This window comes from Lissotriton vulgaris, chromosome 8, assembly GCF_964263255.1.
Source record: "Lissotriton vulgaris chromosome 8, aLisVul1.2, whole genome shotgun sequence".
Taxonomy (NCBI): Eukaryota; Metazoa; Chordata; class Amphibia; order Caudata; family Salamandridae; genus Lissotriton; species Lissotriton vulgaris.
Window position 1 is genome coordinate 1,063,138,413 of NC_141696.1, and position 20,974 is coordinate 1,063,159,386.

At 46.6% G+C, this 20,974-nt stretch overlaps 1 protein-coding gene across 1 annotated transcript in view; it reads left to right on the forward strand.

Annotated features, from left to right (window-relative positions):
• DIAPH3 (diaphanous related formin 3) overlaps positions 1-20,974 on the forward strand; it is a 2,291,797-nt gene that overhangs the window by 947,040 nt on the left and 1,323,783 nt on the right. Inside the window, exon 17 of the mRNA XM_086934906.1 lies at positions 17,377-17,491. Within this exon, the coding sequence (XP_086791032.1) occupies positions 17,377-17,491 (115 nt within the window). The remainder of the gene's footprint in view (positions 1-17,376; positions 17,492-20,974) is intronic.

Sequence of the window (20,974 nt, forward strand, 5' to 3'; positions counted from 1 at the left end):
CCCTTATCTGTCAAATCTGGGACAGGGGAGAAATGTTGAGACACAGGGAAGTCCCACTGGTAACCCACAAAGGTGGTTAGAGTTATACTGTAGGTGCCCAGAATCTTGCTTTTTAGCAATACCAATCACACAATAATATATTACCAAACGTCCTGCACAACTTATTCAGCTAGACATAGGCCAACCATTTGTAAAAAAGCTATCAAATACCATTAATACCTATAAGGCACACAGATTACCAATCTTTGGTCAGAATTAGAAAAAACAGGAAAATTATTTTTAAAAAAATGTCATTTGTGTGTTTATTTCAGGATTACAAGATAATCAGTAAAGCTATAAGCAAAAAACAAACAATTTATACATTATAAAGTTGAAATATTTCAACTTTATAATGTATAAATTGTTTGTTTTTTGCTTATAGCTATGATTCTATATGTTTTTAATTGTGATACTGTATGATTTTTGTAATTAATTGTTATCATTATGATTATCTTGTAATCCTGAAATAAACACACAAATGACATATTTTTTTAAAAACAATTTTCCTGTTTTTTCTAATTCTGACCAAAGATTGGTAATATGTGTGCCTTATAGGTATTAATGGTATTTGATAGCTTTTTTACAAATGGTTGGCCTATGTCTAGCTGAATAAGTTGTGCAGGACGTTTGCTAATATATTATTGTGTGATTGGTATTGCTAAAAAGCAAGATTCTGGGCACCTACAGTATAACTCTAACCACCTTTGTGGGTTACCAGTGGGACTTCCCTGTTTCTTAACTGGTTCTGTGGCATGACCTAAGCTGCAAAAATTGAGGCATGTCTCAAGCTGCTCATTTTGAATTGTAACTCCGTAGTGCTGTCCTAGCTGCTGCGCGTGCCATTGTCACAGCACAACTTAGAGCTGCTGTGCAACAATGACCTCTGCGTGCCTGAAACCGTGGCCCAACATTGGCCCTGAGAGGCCTGTGCGAGGCCTACACCTCTGCTAAAGTGTGGCTGTGCTAGGTCGTATCAATCTGTAACCAAACAGCTGAAACAGTGCTGAAATGAGCACCCACTTGACCACTTTTACGAGCTTTCATATATGCTGCTGTTCCCAGCTGCCTCTCCCTATGTTCTCACTGAGGAGGCCAAGCAAGACTGTGGGCTTGTGCTCTGCCCAGAAGCAGGTGATCGAGTAAGCCAAATAGGAACCGGGCGACCTCTGAAAGAGCACTGACACCGATCAGACTTAGAAAGACTCTTAAAAGCCAATCATGAACTGTCTTAAACTATGCACTTACAGTAGAGTACCCGGGTAATCTGCATCTGAGCCTAATTGTTAGAAATTTACTTTTCTGGTTGGCAGAATATGCATCCTGTCCAAGCAGAAGTCACAATCTTAGTCAGTGTGAGTCACATGCACACCCTAAATTAACCTTTGTTCACCCTCTTGTAGCTTGTCACAGAGCAGTCAGGCTTAATTTAAGAGACCGTGTGTAAAGTATTTGTGCAACACTTAAATTAAATTACAGTTACACAGTGAAAACTCCACAAAGACACCACACCAGTTTAGAAAACTAAAGTATAGTTACCAGAGTAAAACAATAACGAACGACAAAAATCCAATAAGTAGAACTCGAGATATGAATTAAAAATAAATAAATCCAAAACAGTGCTTAGAAGTCAGTTTCTGATGGACAGTATGTCTATGTTTGAAGTATACAGCCGCAGAACCCACTTTTGAGGCCCAGGACTGGCTGGGGGCAGTAACTTAGGCCAGGCTGGCACTCAAAGATGGCAGAGTCCAGCAGCTTCAGCAGAGTTGCAAGAAGTCTTTTGTGGCCCTGAGATGCTGAACAGGAGGCAAGCCAACAAGCCCCTGGAAAATCTTGGGTTCAAAGATGTAGAGAACATGGCCAGTCCTTCTCACTCCCAGGCAAGAAGCAGTGGGCCAACGCAGCAGAGCAGGTATCAAAGTGGCAGTCCCTCCTACAGCACATCAATCAGCAGGCCAACACAGCAATGCAGTTAGCAAAGTGACAGCCCCCTACAGCACAACAGCTCTTCTTCCAGGCAGAATGTCCCTAAGCTCCTGTAGATTTCTGATTTGGTGGTGCTAGGGGTCCAGTACTTATACCCAAATGTGCCTTTGAAGCGGGGGTGACTTCAAAGAGGCCTTTGAAGGTCACAAGGTCCTTGCCTTTCCTGCCCTGGCTCTAGATTTAATACAATGGGGTATGCCTCTTTTTGTGCCAAAGTTCGGGCCGGACTGTTCCCTTTGGGCGCAGGGTCAAGACTGATTTGCATATGGCTGGGTTTAAACTGGAATGACATGGGGAGCAAAAAAGATGGATTTAGACCCGATGTATGATGGTGAATGTATGACATTGTTCTGCATTCTGTACATCAAACGTTGTTTTTGCATTTGTCACCCCGAGTGGGACAGGTATGCCCAGATGGGGGTCTCAATCTCTCCATGCCACTGGAGTCCAATATCCTGGCTGATGAGGGGTGAAACCCTGAAACCGGTCCTAGGATACTTGTTTCCAGTCCAGGGAAGACCTGGCCTGGCAGTTTGGGCTGGACTGTGCCCATTGGGTGCAGGGTCAAGACTGATTTCCATATGGCTGAGTTCAAACTGGAATCGCATGGGGAGCAAAAAATACAATGGATTTTGGCCCAGATCCTGTACTGTAGTGAATGTATGACATTCTTCTGCCTATCACTTGTTGTTTTTGCAACATTCTAAAAGTGGCATTTTCAGACTTACAATTTAAAATCTGACTTCACCATAAGTTGTGATTTTAAATTGTGAGCCCAGAGACTCCAAATTCCAAATCTGTCTTTTTTCTCAATTGGAAATTACACTTAAAATATGTTTAAGGCACTCACAATGTTATCCTATGGGAGACATAGGCTTTACAGTTGTGAAAAATTAATTTAGCAGGTTTTCACTACTAGGATATGTAAAACTCAAAAGTACTGCACCCTTCTCAGGGGATGCCTAAGGCCTACTTTAGGAGTGTTTTATATGTAATAAAGGGAAGGTTTGGGCCTGGCAAGTAGGTTAATTTGCTAGGTTGAAATGCTATTTGAAACTGCACCGAAAGGCTCTGCATTTGCAGGCCTAAGTCATGTTTAGGGGCTACTGGAGTAGGTGGCACAATCAGTGCTGCAGGCCCACTAATAGCTTTTCATTTGCAGGGCCTGGGCACAAATAGTGCACTTTACTAGGGACATAAATGTATAATGAATATGCAAATTGTGGATAAGCCAATGCTAATATGTTTAGAATACACACTTTAGCACTGGCTGGCAGTGGTAAAGTCCCCAGAATTCTAAATCCAGCAAAAATGAAGTCAGCAAAACAGCAGGTCCGAAGACAAAAAGTCAGGGGAAGGCACGCCAAGGATGCCAAGTCTAACACGGATTTTGCAAAGTACCTGACATGGTGTGGGAACAGGTGGATCATTGTGGGGGAGGCCACCGGGTCAGTAATGGGAGCAGGTGATAACCCACTCTAAACACCAGGACACTAAATTACATTGTGTAAATTTCTTAGTTTATTATTAGGTTCTAGAGTGCATTAAAAGTACTGTTCTTCTTCAACTTCAAGTGCTGGATTGTATTATTAGTTATTATACAGCCAAATGTGTTGAGTGCTTAGCATAAGCACCCCTCACTTCTGCCATGCAAACCCTGAGACTGCTTTTCCTTCTTACAACTGAGAGTCAAGTGCTGAAGGAATGTACTTGACCAAGTTTGCTAAACGATAGGACGGACCAAGGACCATCAGAGGTAAACAACTTCTACGCTCCCCATCCCCTATATTGAGGTATAGTAGCCACTGCATGCCCACTGGCAAGCTTAATAAAATATGGATATGATCTAGGGCTATGCTTTTTGTTATTCTGTGCCAAAAGTGCACCTGTTCCTCTTGCATGTTTATGACACGAATAAGGTTGCGTGTTAAAGACCGTCCGATCTGAGGAAGCGAGTGCACACCTAATCTTCCCCTGGTCACTGCAACTGGTGTGACTTCAGCATTGGAGTGCAAAGACAAAAATACACAGGTCTCCGCTATCAGTTGAAGTAAAAAAAAAAAAACACTTGGAAATATATCTGACCTTGTCAAGTAGGTGTGATAATGAGATTTTTTTCTTATTTTATTATTGCAAGCATATGCCACAGGAGTAAAGCGAAAACACGGAGGCACCTAAATGTGACTGCCCTATGCTTGCAATAAAAACTTCTAGATTAAATAAAATGCACATATGTAGCAATTCTACTAGACATGTTTTTAAATAACAAGCCTTTTATTAATGTGCTGCATTTTACTATCCTTTTAATTATAAGTAATGAAGACAGGAAGCAATCGCCACCTAACCAAGTACTCGTATTAGGTGCAGCTACAATGTTACAATATCACTTAACACCTTCGCTGCCAGGCCTCACAGCACCCCCTCAGAAACCGCCCTCACCCACTGTGCCTTGCCCTTTTTTGACTATTTGGGGTAGTTTGCGCTTAGGCCCCCATAACGTTTTGTCCACCTGAAGTATCCATGTCAAATTTGCATCTTTTTCTTCCTACATCTTGAGGATTCTAAAGGTACTAGGGGTTTGTGGATTTCCTCTGGAGAAAACTGAGGAATTAGGCAAAATTCAGATAAATTAGTTTTTTGGAGGGGGCAGGGGTGATGGGTTAAAAGTGATGCAGAAAAAAGCATCTGGTTTCTTCCCTGCAAATGGTATCAACGAGAGGTTTGTGGTGCTAAAATCAACATCTTCCCAGCTTTCATGAACAAGTAGACTTTTGTCAGAAAACCAACATTTTCTACACTTGTTTGGCATTTTCCTGGGACATAGCCTATTTTTCCTATTTTTGTGCTTTCAACTTCCTTCCAGTTAGTAGTAGAAATGGGTGTGAAACCAATAATGGATCCCAGAAAGGTATACATTTCTGAAAAGTTGACAACATTCTGAATTCATCAAGGGGTGATTTGTGTAGATCCTTCAAGTTTTTCCAATGGAAAGTATTACTTAAAATAAAAGAAAGCTATATATCATTAAGTCTGCAGGACACTTCTGGTTGCGGGTTATATGAGGCTTGTAGGTTTACCAAGAATCCGAAGTACCCAGAGCCAATAACAGAGTTGCACCTTGCAATGTTTTTTCATTGTGTACAGGGTATACGGTAATTCATTTGGTAAAATATAAAGAGTGAAAAATCGGTATCAAGGAAAACTATGGCCCACATGCATCATTGTGTCATTTTGCATTTCTTAATTTGCGAAAAATAAGGAATCGCAAATTAAGAAGTGCAAAATGCTATGCATCATTTTTTTCGGTATTTCTTTGTGATTCGGTAAAAATCGCAATTTTTACCGAATCCCAAAGAAATACCGAATTCTTAAGTTAATTTTCGCAATTCCCATTGATTCCTATGGGCCAAAAGGCCCATAGGAGTCAATGCAAATTGCGAGTGGCACTTAGAAAATTTCATGGGTGCAGGGGGGGGTCCAAAGGACCCCCCATGCACCCCTGAAATGTATTTTTCGCATCATGTTGCACACACACATGTCCTAAGGACATGTGTGTCCGTAACATGAATGTTGAAAAAAAAGCATTTTCAACATTTTAAACACTTTTTCCAAATTTACCGAGTGGTTCAACCACTCGGTAAATTTGGCACCCTATTTGCGAATTTTCACTTTGTAAAATAATGATGCATTGCTTTTAAGAAATCGCACATCTGCGACTTCTTAAAAGCACCCGCAATTTTAGAATTCGCAAACATGTTACGAATTCTAAAATTGCTTCATGCATCCCAAAAAGCACTTTTGCATTCGCAAACGGCCGATTTTAAGGAATCGCACCGTTTGCGAATGAAAAAGTGCTTGATGCATGTGGGCCTATGTATTTCTGCAATTGAAACAAGATATGGAATTTAGAAGTAGTGGTTATATGTGCATCTCTGAATTCGGGAGTACCCTGTGAATTACAGGGTATTGTTCAAAATAACTTTTTTTTACATCCTCTTACATTTGGAAGGCAGAAATGCATGGAAAGACCAATAGTAAGAACACTTGTTCTACTATTCTGTGTTTCACCAAATGTCTCAAGATACAATAGATTTCAGACTTGTATGTGTAGCCTAGTGTGTGTGATAGGAAACTGCCCAAAACGCAACGTGGACGCATCATATTTTTCCAATGAAAAATGATTCTTTTTCGCAATATGCCTATCTGTGAATTTTGGGCCCTAGCTCAGCCGGTACCATGCACACCCCCGGCCAAGCACCATCCATGTACACAGCCAGGCAAACGGCATCCACACACCTCGCCAGCCAAGCGTCAGTCCACACACCGCCAGACATGTACCATCCATGCAGACTGCTAGGCAAGCAACAGTACACGCACACTGCCAGCCAAACACTAGTCCACACACACTGCCAGCTAAGCGCAAGTATACATTCACTGCCAGCAAAATGCAGGTTCACACAGCCAGCCAAACATCAGTACTCACAGGCCGTCAGCCAAACTCCAGTTCTTTCTCTCTCTCTCTCTCTCTTTCTCTCTCTCTCTCTGTCACTCACTCACTCACACTCTCTCTCTCTCTCTCTCTCTCTCTCTCTCTCTCTCTCTCTCTCTCTCTCTCTCTCTCTCTCACTCTCTCCCTCTCTCAATCTCTCACTCTCTCTCTCTCTCTCTCTCTCTCTCACACAATCACAATCAATCTCTCTCTCTCTCTCTCTCTCTCTCTCTCTCTCTCTCTCTCTCTCACACACACTCTCTCTCTCATACACTCTCTCTCTCACACACTCTCTCTCACACACTCTCTCTCACACTCTCTCTCTCACACTCTCTCTCTCACACTCTCTCTCTCACTCTCTCTCACACACTCTCTCTTTCTCTCTCTCTCGCACACACTCCCTCTCTCACACTAGTGTCTAGTGGTTTTCTGCCCCCTTGGAGGCAGATGAGCCTAAAAATATTGCTGATCTGTCCCAGAGGGCAGAGGGGGCAGAAGAGGCCAAAATGTGTTCTAAAAAAAAAAGGGGGGGCGTGGCCAAGATGGCGGAGTAGGAGGACGTGTGCCCCGGAGCTCCTGTTCCCCGCCGAGGCCCCAAGCCCTGTTCTCAGCTTAAATCTCCCCCCGGAGCCCCAAAGTAGAGCTGAGGGTGCGGAGGAGACGGTGCTCTCTCGACCGCAACGGAAGAGCCCGGCGATACATGTACTTGCGGAGGCCGGAGCGCTTGGCGTCTGATCGGCACTGACTGGTGCCGGCGCGACTCCTCGCCCTCGCGGTGGTGGTGATCGGAGGAGCTGCGGTGAAGCGAGGGACCGGCCGACCAAGAGAGAAGGTGCAGACCGGTGCGGGAAGGTCCTGGAGCCAGCTACGGATACCCGGTGCCGGGCGATGCCCGCGAAGCTCCTACCCCACCCCCCGAAGAACAAAATGGCGGCGTGACGGACCGGAGCTCTCACCCGGCTTTGCGGAGGGAATCGTCCCAAGTGACTGAGGAGCAGAAGTGAGCAGCAGATCCCCCAGGGACAGGTCAGGACACTGAGCGGAAGGGAGAGGGGGAGCCTGAAGCAGTGGGTCCGGCCGCCGGAGTCTGGAGTCTGCTTCGCTCTGGGACTCTAGGCAGGCCGGACTCAGAACTACGCGAGCGCCCGGCTTGAGGGCCTACTGCGGGCCTGGCTGACGACCGGCAACGGCAGACCAGGGCGCTGCGGACCACCAACACTCCGGGGCTGTTCGAGGGAGGTGCACGCTGCCTCCAGCACCAATCACATCCGGCGCAGCCCCATCAGCGGGGCACTGAGAAACCAGGCCGCACACAAGCCAGACCGGGACCGGGGCCGGAGCCAGGGTGGAGGGCGCCCATCGGCCACCACCCCCCCCTACCACGAGCACATTGGAGCGGAAGACGGGGAAGACCCACGCTGCCCCGCGCTGCGACCCTCACTCCCGCACACTCGCAGGAGATTCCTGACTTTGGCCAGAACAGGGTCACAGGTGGGGACCTAAGGAGGAATCGGCACATATCTCAGCGGAGTGGCCTACTGGGGATATTCCTGCTGGGACTCTGGGTCCTCACCACGAACTAGAACTAGTGGCCGAATCTGCGTCAGGGGCTCAGCACTACCGGCCACCCAAGAGGTGCGGAGCTTGAGGCCTGTACAGACTAGGGGAAGGTGAGTCCCAGCCTCGGGCTGTGGAGAGGAGAGCGACCTGACTCGACAACAGCCTTTGGGGGTGACACGGACTGGCTTACACCCCAGGCCGGGGGCAGTGGCCTACAAGAAACCCCGCTCTGGGGGGACCCACAGCAGCGTACGACGCGAGCAGCCGGGGCAAGCCTGCACCATGGCTGGTCAAAAAGGCAGTAAACGTACCAGTGGAACATTGCCGGAGATGCTCAGCAGATCACAAAGTAAAGGGGACAAAGCGCCCTCCACACCAGGAGCGGCCGGAAGCTCACATGCTGGTGCTGCAGCTGAGCCACCGGTCACTAGATCGTTTCTTGAATCTCTCTTTGGCACGCTGAGGGAGGACTTTCAAGCCCTGAAACAGGAAGTTGCAGGTGAGGTGCGAGAAATACGCAGGGAGGTGGACGGCCTGGGCGAGCGGGTGGCCACAGTTGAGAACTCCACACAAAGGCAGGACGAGGAAATCTCCTTTCTACAGCAGGAGGTGTTGACTCTTAGGGAACAACATCTAGACCTCCAGTTACATAACGAGGACCTGGAAAACAGGTCAAGAAGGAACAACATAAGGGTCCGGGGAGTGCCGTCCTCGGAAGAGAACCCGGACATAGTCAAGTACCTGCAGGAACTCTTTCGAACTGTGCTAGGGGAAGGGTCTGATTTTCCCATCAGGATTGACAGAGCACACAGGGTTGGGCCTCCCAGACGGGCGAATGGCCCTCCACCAGACATTTTGGCGTTCCTCCCGGACTTCCCACTAAAGGAAAGAATAATGTCGGAAGCACGGAAAGAGAGATCCCTCACCTTTCAAGGGCACCCTGTGGCGTTGTACCAAGACCTCTCCACGGTCACGCTCCAAAAACGCAAAGCCTTCAAGATAGTGACTGACTTCCTCAGGCAGCATCAAACGCCCTACTCGTGGGGTCACCCCTTCCGTATTATCTTTAAGTGGCATGGGGAGACACATCAATTGCGATCCCTGCAGGATACTTGCGAAGTTCTGGGCATCACCACGGAAGAGGAGGAATCATCCACGCCGCGGGGAATACGTGCGACCGATGGAGGATGGCAGAGAGTCGCACGAAGGAGAGCACGTGGGGGGTCCCGCAGACCAACATCACCCACCATCAGGGCGGGAATGGAGAACGCCGTTCGGACAGCTTCCGAGGAATTGGGGAGCACAGAGGAAGTGGCCTTGACCGCATAATGGTGCTCCGGGGGGAGTTCGTCTTAGCACCACTGATACTGCGGGCTTGGGGGGGAGGGAGGGGGCGACGGAGCTAACACGGGTGGCTGGACGTCCACTAAGGTAACACACCATGGGCTGGTCTTCCGAGACTTGCCCGGGACAACTTTCAGTAATTGTTGGGGAGTTTGGAGGGGGGAGGGGCTGGGAGGTGGGGGCGTGTGTTGCGAGAATGGAAGGGGGGGGAATGTTGGAGTGTTGGAAGAGGGGTGTTGGGGAGGGGGAGTTTGGGGCCACCCTGTCCAGTGCATTCGGAGCTTTTGATCATGATTGTCTCAGCAAACGAGCTAACTTGAATCTCATCTGGTCACCACTCACTTTAGGTCTAGCGCACGAGGAAGGTAACCCCGATATACTATGGCGGAATTGAGAGTGATGACCCTGAATGTCAAGGGGTTGAATAATCCAATAAAGAGGAGAGCTATCCTGTCCCTGTTAGAAGGCTCGCAAGCAGACATCTGTCTGCTTCAGGAAACCCACCTACTAGCTGGTGACTGTTATAGATTACGGTCCCGCCACTTCCCGACACAATTCTTTTCCTCTAACACGACCAAAACGGCCGGGGTAGCAATCCTTCTGTCCAAATCCTTTAAAGGGGAGGTACTGCACAAATATGTAGAGCAGAGAGGCAGACTGCTAGCCTACCGGCTTAAATTGGGCACACTACTATTCACAGTAGGGACGGTCTATGGTCCGAATGAGCAGCAAGATATTTTCCTACGCACAGCACTGGAGGACGTCACAGCGTCACCTGATAGGCACATAATACTGGGGGGGGACATTAACATGGTCTTTGACTCTTCCGCAGACAGATCTGCGCAGAGACACCCACAAACTGGGGAACTGTCACACGCACTGAAAGCTCAGTTAAATGATTTAGACATGCACGACCTCTGGCGAGGGCTTCACCCACAGGATACCGATTTCTCTTATTACTCGCACGCACACAAAACGTACGCCAGACTGGATCACCTGCTGGTCTCAGGACCGGTTCGGGCCATGGCCACCGCATCGGAAATAGGTGTCATCTCTCTTTCCTACCACGCGCCAGTCTCGGGTACCTTTCTCCTCTCATCGCACGGTGTGCGGCGTGGAGTCTGGCGGCTACGGGACACGCTCCTGCATAAAAAAACGGTGGTACAGCGTATAACTGACTCGGTTAAAGACTTCCAGCTGCATAACTCTAACACTGACACCCTGTTGTCGAGTCAATGGTGTGCTCTTAAAGCAGTGTTACGGGGAGAATTCATAGCGATTTCGGCGGCGGACAATAAGGATAGGAAACTAAAGCGGGAGGAGCTCACGCAGAAGGTCCGGGAGTTGGAACAGGTCCACCGCCGCACTGGGGCTCCCAGGGTTTGGAAGCAGCTGAAAGCGGCCAGGAAACTCTTGTCATCCTTAGACTTAGACAGGGCTGAATATGCAGCGTTGCGTTTAAGGCACGCCTACTACACAGGGGGGGATCGATGTGGCCGCCTATTGGCAGCCAAACTGAGAGCGGTACATCAGAGTCGCCAGGTGAAAGAAATAGAGGGGGAGGCGGGGCGACGGCTCACGGATGACACCGACATAGCTGAAACCTTCCGCCGGTTTTATGCTGATCTATACGCAGCAGAGGAAGCACAAGTGGGAACCCTGAAGACTATTTAGACTCAGTATCTCTCTCATCCCTGACCCCGGATCAAGCAGTCTACCTGGAGAGAGAGATGAGGATTGAGGAAGTGGTGGCGGCAATTTCCCGACTCAAGCGCGGTAAGGCCCCGGGCCCGGACGGTTACACCACCCTTTTCTACAGAACATTTTGCTCAGAGCTAGCGCCCATTCTGACTAGGCTGTTTAACTCCTTTTCCGATCCTGGGGCTATCCCTCCTGACCTCTTGCAGGCGACGGTGTCGGTAATACCCAAGCCAGGGAAAGACAAGACCCAATGCGGCTCTTATAGACCAATTTCCCTACTGAACGTGGATCTAAAGATTTACACAGGGATCCTGGCAGCGAGACTGGCGCGGTACCTCCCTGGCTTAATTGAGTCTGACCAATCTGGCTTTGTGCCCGGGAGACAGACTGTGGACAACACGAAAAGGATTGTCCACGTCCTGGAAAAAGCTTCACGCATTCCAGGAGAGAGGATGCTGCCGTCGGTCGATGCTGAGAAAGCGTTTGACCGAGTGCACTGGCCCTACCTTGAGAGAGTGATGGCACGGCTGGGGATGGGTGAGAAATTTAGGCGCATGGTGTTCAACTGCTATAAATTCCCATCTGCGGTGGTGCGAGTGAACGGCTGCGGCTCGCAGCGGTTTAACATTGAACGCGGCACAAGACAGGGGTGTCCCCTCTCTCCCCTCCTCTTCGCGCTCTATATGGAGCCCTTTGCTCAACGGGTACGACAGAATCCTGAGGTGACTGGAGTGCGAATGGGAGGAAACACCCACACAATCAGCCTCTATGCGGACGATGTCATTTTCACGCTGGAGAGCCCTAGGCGAGCTCTGCCCGCATGTCTGGCTGAACTCAAGGCCTTTGATGAGGTGGCAGGATTTAGAATGAACGTGGCGAAATCCACAGCCCTGGATGTCTCCCTGTCACCCACAACGAGACGCGACTTACAAAGACTTTTCCCTCTCCGATGGTCGCGAGAACAGGTGCAATACCTGGGGATCGCGCTGGCACCAACGTTGCAGGCGATGGTCTCCGTCAACTATGAGGGGATGGGTAAGAAAATTAAGGAAGAAATGGGGAGGTGGAACAAGGGGACAATCTCATGGCTGGGCAGGATCGCAGCTGTTAAAATGACAATCCTACCCCAGGTTCTGTACCTATTCCGGGCACTGCCCTTGCAGCCCCCAAGGGGATGGCTTCAGCGGATGCAAACGGAAGTGTCCTGCTTTGTGTGGCAGGGTCGCAAGCCTCGCATGCGACGTGCCCTTACGACTTTAGCGCCGGAGTCGGGGGGACTTGGAGTTCCAGACCTACGCAAATACTTCCAGGCGTCCCAATTGAGGTACTTGGTAGAATGGAGCAGGTGGGAGTCAAACACTGGCTCTTCCAAGATCAAGCAGTAGCTGGGCGCCCCCTGCAAGAAATTCCATTTCTCCGCCGGTCGCACCGCCCCCCGAATCTCTATGCCTCCTATATAACAAGAGTACCGCTGAGAGTGTGGGATGCCACTAATCAAATGTTCGATCTTACCACTTTCCCATCTCCATTCACACCTATTGTAGATAATCCAGACTTCACACCGGGAACAGAAACTGGGGCCTTCTCGCGCTGGAGAAACAGGGGCTGCAGGGCTCTTTTTCACATGTACACTGAAGAAGGGATCATTCCCTTTCAGAGCTTCAAAGACATGTATCTGATGGGTGAAACCGACCGCATGAGATACTGGCAGGTCCGACACTGGGCTCTACAACCACAGGTCAGGGAAGCAGCGGATAGGAAACTATCACAGTACGAAAAGTGGCTAGTGACACGCACTTCAGACGCAAAACTCATAACCGACCTTTATAAGATGCTACAGCCCCCTCCTTCCCATTTCTATATCCCTGGGAGGGAACGCTGGAACAAAGAATTAGGGAGGACACTTAGTCACAAGGAATGGGAACAAATCTCATACAGGGCACGACATTCAGCTTACCATGTAGGCCTCACTGAAACCTTTACCAAGGTCTCCACATACTGGTACTACACCCCGGAACGCCTGCACGAAATGTACCGACTCATAGACAACAAATGCTGGCGCAATTGTGGGCAAGTAGGCACATTAACACACATTCTCTGGGACTGTCCGATACTACAGGCATACTGGTCGGGGGTGGTCGATGAGATAGATACATGCTTTGGTATTGAACTGCCCCGTTTTCCGGCGTACGTTCTGCTAGGTCTCCCCAATGGCTTGATGTACCCGCTGAAATCTCGAAGAGGGAGGCAGATTGCAATCATGCTAGGATCCGCTGTTCAGAATATCCTGATACACTGGCGCACGCCGACCACTCCCTCATTTACAGGTTGGCTGCACAGGCTGTGGCATGTTCTGGGAATGGAAAAGCTCTCACTCACGCTGGCCGGGGAAGTGGATAGCTTCGAAGAGTTGTGGCAGCCTTTTCATACACTACTAGCCACGGAATTCAAAGAAATCACATGCCCAAGATATCTGAGACTTATGAGGCTCACACCACCACTGTAACGCCATATACGATTGAGGGGGATCTGAGTGTGCCCCTTGGGGGAAGGGAAGGAAGGAGTGGAGGGCCGAGAAGATACTGAGACCTGATATTACACAGCACTGGACGGGGTGGGAAGGGGGAGGGGGGAAGTTGTTGGGGGGGAACTGTTTATTTCAAGTAGGGTGCGGGACAGTTAAGGAGTTGCTCTCTGAACTCTCTTGCACATCTCCAAGCATGACGTCGGATACTAGGACAGCCCTCTGGGGCTGGGACATCTGAACTTTGTTCTTGGGATGCCGCCCGGCGTAAACACTGATTCTTTGTATGATTGTTTTCCTTGACTGCTGTACCTTTCTAATAAAATACTTTAAACCTAAAAAAAAGGGGGGAGCAACCCTTGCCTAAGGGGTCGCACCCTGACAGGCTCATAAACAGATCTCTGGTGCCTAGTGGGCTTTCGGTAGCTATTACAACCATCTTCTTCCCGGGGGGGCAGAAAGCCTGGGGCTATATTTTGGGGAAGGGGGCATTGGCATCACCCATGATGAGCAACCCACACCCATCCTTTATTTGAAAAAAATCCCTGGTGTCTTGTGAGCGTTCTGCTTCCATGGGGGCAGATCAGGGGAATAACCACCATCTGCCCCCATGGATGAGCAGACATACTCTCCATTTTTTGTTTGGGGGTGGGGGCATTGGTAGCCCACAACTTTACATACTAAAAAGACAAGAAATCCCTGGTGCCCAGTGGGCTTCCTGCCTTTCCCAGGGGGTGCAGATCGGGGCTATTACCCTCATCTGTATCATTGGGGGGCAAAAATACTAATGTTTTTATAATTGTGTGTGCTGGCATGGCCTTGCCAATTGTGGGCAGCCCCCATCCGATTTGTATAATAAAAATAAAATCCCTGGTGTCTAGTGGGCTTTTTGCCCACCCTGTAAGGGGGGGGGGGGGGGGGGGGGAACGCAGAAAGACTGTTCCTTTTGTTTTGGGGGTGGGGAGATCAGCATTCCCATTCTGGGGAGCCCCCACCCCTCTTTTAGATCGGGAAAAAAATCCCTAGTGTTGGGGGGCCAGCACCCCAAACAGGAGGGGGGCAGATCAGGGGTAATAACCTCCATCCACCTCACGGGAGGGGCAAAAAGACTGTCCCTTTTGTGTTGGGGGGCATAGGCATGCCCATTGTGGACAGCCTCATTGATGCCTCATGAAGCTGGGTAAACGCTTCTCCAGCTCCTGACGCTGAATAAAAACAAGCATTTGCAATGCAGTAGGTCTTTAATTAACAAGAGTTTAAGCTATTGGCAATGCAATAGCTTAATCTCACACAAATGCAAGGCTTATTGCATTGCAAATATATATATATATAGTTTTTTTTTTTACTCGGGCCCCATGCAGCACTTTCATGAAGGCTACGCCCCTTTCTTTAGACAAGAGGGTTTTAAAGAAAGGTGCAGGTCTGACATTAAAATGAAACTGCAGCATGTGAGCTTTGACAAAAAAAGCATGTTTGTCAAGTTCTTTTGGGGGGGGTGGTAAAAGCGCCCATGCTGCGCTTTCACTTTAATATCTGCTGCGTACCTTTCTTTAGACGCGTTTTGTGTAAAGAAAGGGAGGCAGTCTCAATGTGAAACCGCTGCATGGGCACTAGAAAACGAAATAAATAATTAAGTGTGGCCGCTGAATGCAGAACGCACTGCTAAAATAAAAAATAAAAAAAAAGCACGCCCGCTATATTTACAGCAGACCGCCATTAGTAAAAATTTAAATAAAAGCTGGCGGCGTCCTGCAAGGCAGTGGGTGATGTAGGAGAAGAGCTTTAAATAAAATAGTGCACTCCAACTTATAAAGCAGACCATGAAAGAGCACCAGTAAAAGTCCAGTCGTTATGGGAGGTAACAATTGCAGACAGGATAGTACCACGGAGTGTCTAACAAGCCTAATAACGAGTCAGAAGCCAGCATTTGCAAAGGACAATGACGCAAGCCAATTAAAAATATGGGCGGGCAGTGGTCAGGGCTTCAAAGCCTTACTTTACTACTTTATGCCTCGCAGTTGCGCATGCACTGCCCAGGCTCGACCTAAAAAAAAGGAAATCCCGCTGCTGTTTGCATCAAAAGGATTTCAAATAGTGGGCCTTGTACATAACTGTTATTTCTTTGGCACTGGAGTGCCACAGCCTGGGACGTAACCTTTACATCCAAGGCATGGAAGGGGTTTAACACTTTTTCATAAACTTTAAAAAAAAGAGACAGAAAATAAATCAACATCTGAATCCCTGATGTGCAGGCAAAATAAGTAGCTGATATTTAAAGTTAATATAAAATCATGAATAAAATAAAGCAAACTTTGATCCATTTTTGTCACTGAAGAGAAAGGAACTACTTTACGGTGGATGTGAACAATCTGCACACCCTTTGTCCAGTCACTCAGTGTAATGAGCCAATGGGTAAAGTGGGCTGACAGGTTGCCCCATGCTTTAGTTTGTGGTGTGGGGAAGAATGACAAGTCAAAGGACCAATGGATGAGGCCTGCTGATAAACGCCCATCTATGTATGTAAATATATTTATCAGGAAGATCGTCCCGAAGAAAAACGAACAGCAGAAAAAGGCGTGCAGGTGATGTTCTTTATTAAGTGAATACAGCAACAACAGCCAGCATGACGCGTTTCAGCCTCAACGGAGGCCTTGATCACATGACGCCTAGAGAACAGATTGGCCGACTTTTAAAGTGCAAGAGCTAAAAAAAAACTGATGTTTGATTGGTGGCAATAGGAATCATAGGCATAGAAAATATACTACCACAGTGGTTCACGTTGAGGTATGTTGCAATGATAATTTAAACAAATAATGGATGAAGCCTGCTGATAAACGGCCATCTATGTATGTATGTATGTGTATATATAAATATATATATATATATATATATATATATATATATATATATATATATATATATATATATATATATATATGATTTTTTGGTAAAATTATAGTCTGGCAAGAAAGCTAAAGGTCTCAAAAGCTAGGATATTCAATTAAATGGTCCACGGGTACACAAGGAGCCATTTAAGTTTGACACTGACGGTGAAAGTTTAGGATTTAAAAAAAAATCAAGGGTTGTCGCTTCAGAAGCTAGCTTATTTCTTCGGGTTTACTTGCCGCGTTCTACTTCTCCAGACAGACATAATTTATGGACATTTCTATCCTTTGCTAATGCAGTCTTATATCAGCTTTGTTTTAGATATAGCGCCCTTTGCTGCCTTAAAAAAAGGTGCAATTGTCAGATTTTTAGTGTCATGAGAATCTGAAACTGTTGGTCATGGTTACAGGACGATATTAAATTACCTCTCTAAAATGTTTAGCACATTGTTAATACCATGTACAATATATATAACCTAGCACTGAAGATACTAGCCACATGTAACTAGAACATGCAGTAATTTCCAAAATAATCCAGACAAGACCACATGATGCAAGGACTCCGCGAGATATTTTTCTTTAAAATATTTTCTTTATTCTTAATATAATTTAAAAAAGTCATTTCTCTGTAGACTAAGCCATTGTTATCACTTTACAAATTTGGACCGAAATACTGATCAAGAAGGTGAACATTTGTACAGATATAGTAAACATTTTTGTAAGAATGGTTCACGTGAGAAACGACTTGCATTTATTTTGTCTTTCAGGATGGAATTACTAGTCATAAAATCTTTAATGTCGCCTATGAGCGCGTGCATGCGATGTAAGCCTTTAATGTTTGTTTGCAGATCAGACCGCAGGAAATGTCAGAAAACTGCTTTTGGTTAATAGTGAATGAGGACAGATACGAGGATCGGGACATCCTGGGTCAGCTCGAACACACCTTTTGCTGTGAAAGAAGAGGTAGGCCACATTATTCCTATCATTTTTAACTGTTTTAATTTGCCTTCAAAGATAAACCCTATTATAGTAGATTCTTTTGTTGTGTTGGTGACCCTCCCTGTTGTGCGGTGCTCATCTCTTGTAATGCCCCCCCCCCCCCCCCCCCCCACATGCAAGCTGACATCAAGCCCGGGGGCATCCTGTGTTGCCGATGAAAAGGATGTGCAGACCCGGAAGTGCGCCCACTGGTGAACCCCCCAGCATCACCACGTTATTATGTTATGTTATGTTATGTTATAGGTATTTATTGTGCGCACAGCTGCTCCAGCAAAGGAGCGTCCTGGCGCCCCAACAAGGTAGGACACAACACAACACACAGCCAAAGACAGAATAGGGCAGCTAAAAGAAGAGACTAAAACAAAAAATGGTAGATTCCTTTGTTGTGTTGGTGACCCTCCCTGTTGTGCGGTGCACATCTCTTTTAATGCACCCCCTGGAAGCAGACATTGAGCCCAGGGGGATCTTGTGTGACCGGTGCAAAAGGATGTGCAGACCCGGGAGCGCACCCACTCGTGGACCTCCCAGCATCACCACGTTATGCTCTTGATGGAATGGTGAGGTCATGTATCCTGCTGATGAGCCAATTTGCAATTACCTTTGTGTAAGTAAACTGTGCGATTCAGACCAGCCAACTCTGATGGCAGCACCTTGTGTCACACCGTCTTCCAGTGAAGAGCCTATATCACATGGTGAGTACAAAATGAATTGGAAACCCCTGGCGAGAACAGGTTTCCAGCTTATTGTGAGAGGCGCTGTGCAGTCTACATTCATAAGAAGGTTTTGAAAGTTACCCCGAATGTTGGTGGCCGTCTCTCAAGCCTTTGCCATTTTTTTTTGTTAGAGAATGGGAGGGTCTTCTCGGGTAGAGCTGGGCTCTAAACCCCGATCCCTCTCCGGGATCCCCTACCCCACCTTCATGTTTAGCTAGGAGGCACAGGGCTTAAAACCCAACACTTATTACAAACCCCACCCATTCAGCCCCACACTCGCAGATGCTAAACCTAATGCCTGCCCCCTGTCTAAATGACTTCTGAAACCTTCTTTCCAAAGGTGGACTTAACTTTTTTTTAATTTTTTTTTTTAGAAATATATTTCTGTTCAGGACCACTGCTGTTCTTTAATTCAACACTCTTCTGACAGGCAAACATTGGCATTTTTATGCTTACAGCTTGAATATTAAAAGTATCCTTGTCTCATTTACAATATTAGACGCTGGCAAGAGAGTCTGTGAAAACAAATCTTCCGTTTTTGGTGAAGGAGTGCTTTTGTAAAATTCGAAATATGATTTTTATGTTTAAGATTTGTAATTAAGTCATTAATTCAGGCCACTTGAATGTAAAATCTTTAGGAAACTATTTGAAAAATTCGTTAGCTTGATTTCTTTAGTGTTTTTTTTTTAAAGAACGTTATCTGACAATCCGGCTTTTTTTCTTTTTGTTTAGCAAGTTATACTGTCACTTTGCTTTACCACCATGGCTCTTGTTTGTCAGTCAGTCTTTTAGTTTGTTGATTATCTGCCCCCTTTCTTATACGTGGTATTGTTTCTAAGGTTTACACTTCCTTAGCTATATGATTATCTTCTGTGACATAGAATGATTCTGATGGCATTTTTCATTATCCAGATGTATATTCCTTTTTTTATCCCAGCTTGTCGCTAAACTATTTGTCTTTTTGAACAAGCGCATATGTTAATGAATGTCAACAGATAACACCTAATGAAAAATATCTGCGGTTTGATTTTTCTGACTTGTAATTTTGCTGAACATAAGAAACACCCGCCAGAATACGTCATCAGGTGAGGCCCTTCATGACTGTCGCTGTCTTCAAGGCGGGTATGTCGTGTTTCCTGGAAAAAGGATGGGCTTTTCCTTTTATGTTGATGGTAGGCGAGAATGTGTTAAGTGGGAGGGCGTTCCATGATTAAACGTGTCTTACCTCTTGCTGTGGTACAACAGTGGGGGCTACACCTACTTACACCTTCCTTTCCTGCTTTAAACATCTCACATGGGATCCAATCCTACAATACCACCACCCATCCTCCTCATTTTATGGAATGTTTCACATTACATGAGCAGTGACGACCCCATGTCTGATTTTAAAAAGTCTGGGGAGATGGCGTTTTGCAGGGTCACTTTTATTTATTTAATTTCTTGCAGCTTCATATAGTGCTGGCTACACTCCAGTGGGTGGCGGAGAGCCTTAAGTAAGAACTGTTACAATGCATAAGCACTTTTGGTTTGTTACATTACATTTTGATGAGGTTGGAGTTAAATTAGCAAGAAAGGCAGCTCAGGATTTTAAGCTGTCTGAGCGGAGAGTGCAGACAGTGTTCTCCACTGCAGTACAATGGCCCTTGCCATGCAGTGAGTTGCCCCCCCTTTCCACCTAAGCTCACCTGCCTGGTATATTGTCGGGTGTGAGGGAAGCCAGGCATGGATCCGCTGAAGTTGGGTCCCAGTATCTCAAAAGTCCAAGCTGACTCAAGACAATTGTTAGTTTTATGGTAAAAGTTTCCAGCCCTAATTGTTGATCAGGACTTTGGAAGAGCAAATTTAGATATGAGGAAGGGAAGTGTCTTTATAATACTAACTTGCTATACAAGGGTGTATGGTAAACATCTTGAGAGAGCAGGCACGACTTGAAAGGGAGGGGCAATTACTGGCCTGTGTTCAGTGTTGGTATTATGCGTTAGCACTTGGCTGAAGCACTGGGTCTAATGTTTTAGTGCTATGAAGCCTGCGTGTGACTTCATGCTCTGTAAATAAAATGAATACCGGATTAGCTACAATATCTGGGCACATTCATTTTTACGGGCAGTAGCATGTAGTGGCGTTATTTCCATTCTGGTGATATGACGACCTGCTCTAGTAACTGCAGTCGAGCAGTTGATGAACATAAATCACTTGAAAGGTTTGGTGACCATGGACAAGCCACTAGGAGCACATCAGATCCTCATTGTTTGGTGCAGCTCTTGTGTGTTTTTCTTCTGCTCATGGTGGAGTAGGCTGCACCACTACTGTGCACTACAGCAAGGCGAGCCAAGCAGTATTTAGGTACTCTGCAGGAATGCCAATTCATGAGAATTGTTTGCTATTTTTATTTAGGACACATTTTCAATTTCTTCTAATATTGCACGCATGACATTCTCACTTGGCTATTCAGAGACCTGTTTAGATCTTAACATGAAGGTACACAGTTGCAGAAGTCAGGACTGGCATGGCGCCGTTTTTAGCTGTCAATTGATTTCTGAGCAAACATATTTTGCTCATACATAATTAGGGCTCCCGGTTTTATGGTATTTATTTTTTTGCCATTTCCGTCTGTATTTATCCATATTTATTTTTTGGGCATTTTTCTGTATTTATCCGCATTTATTTTTGCCACAAGCAAAAGACGCTGCTACAGCTAGTATTTTTCCGCATTTATTTAAATTGACAATGCACA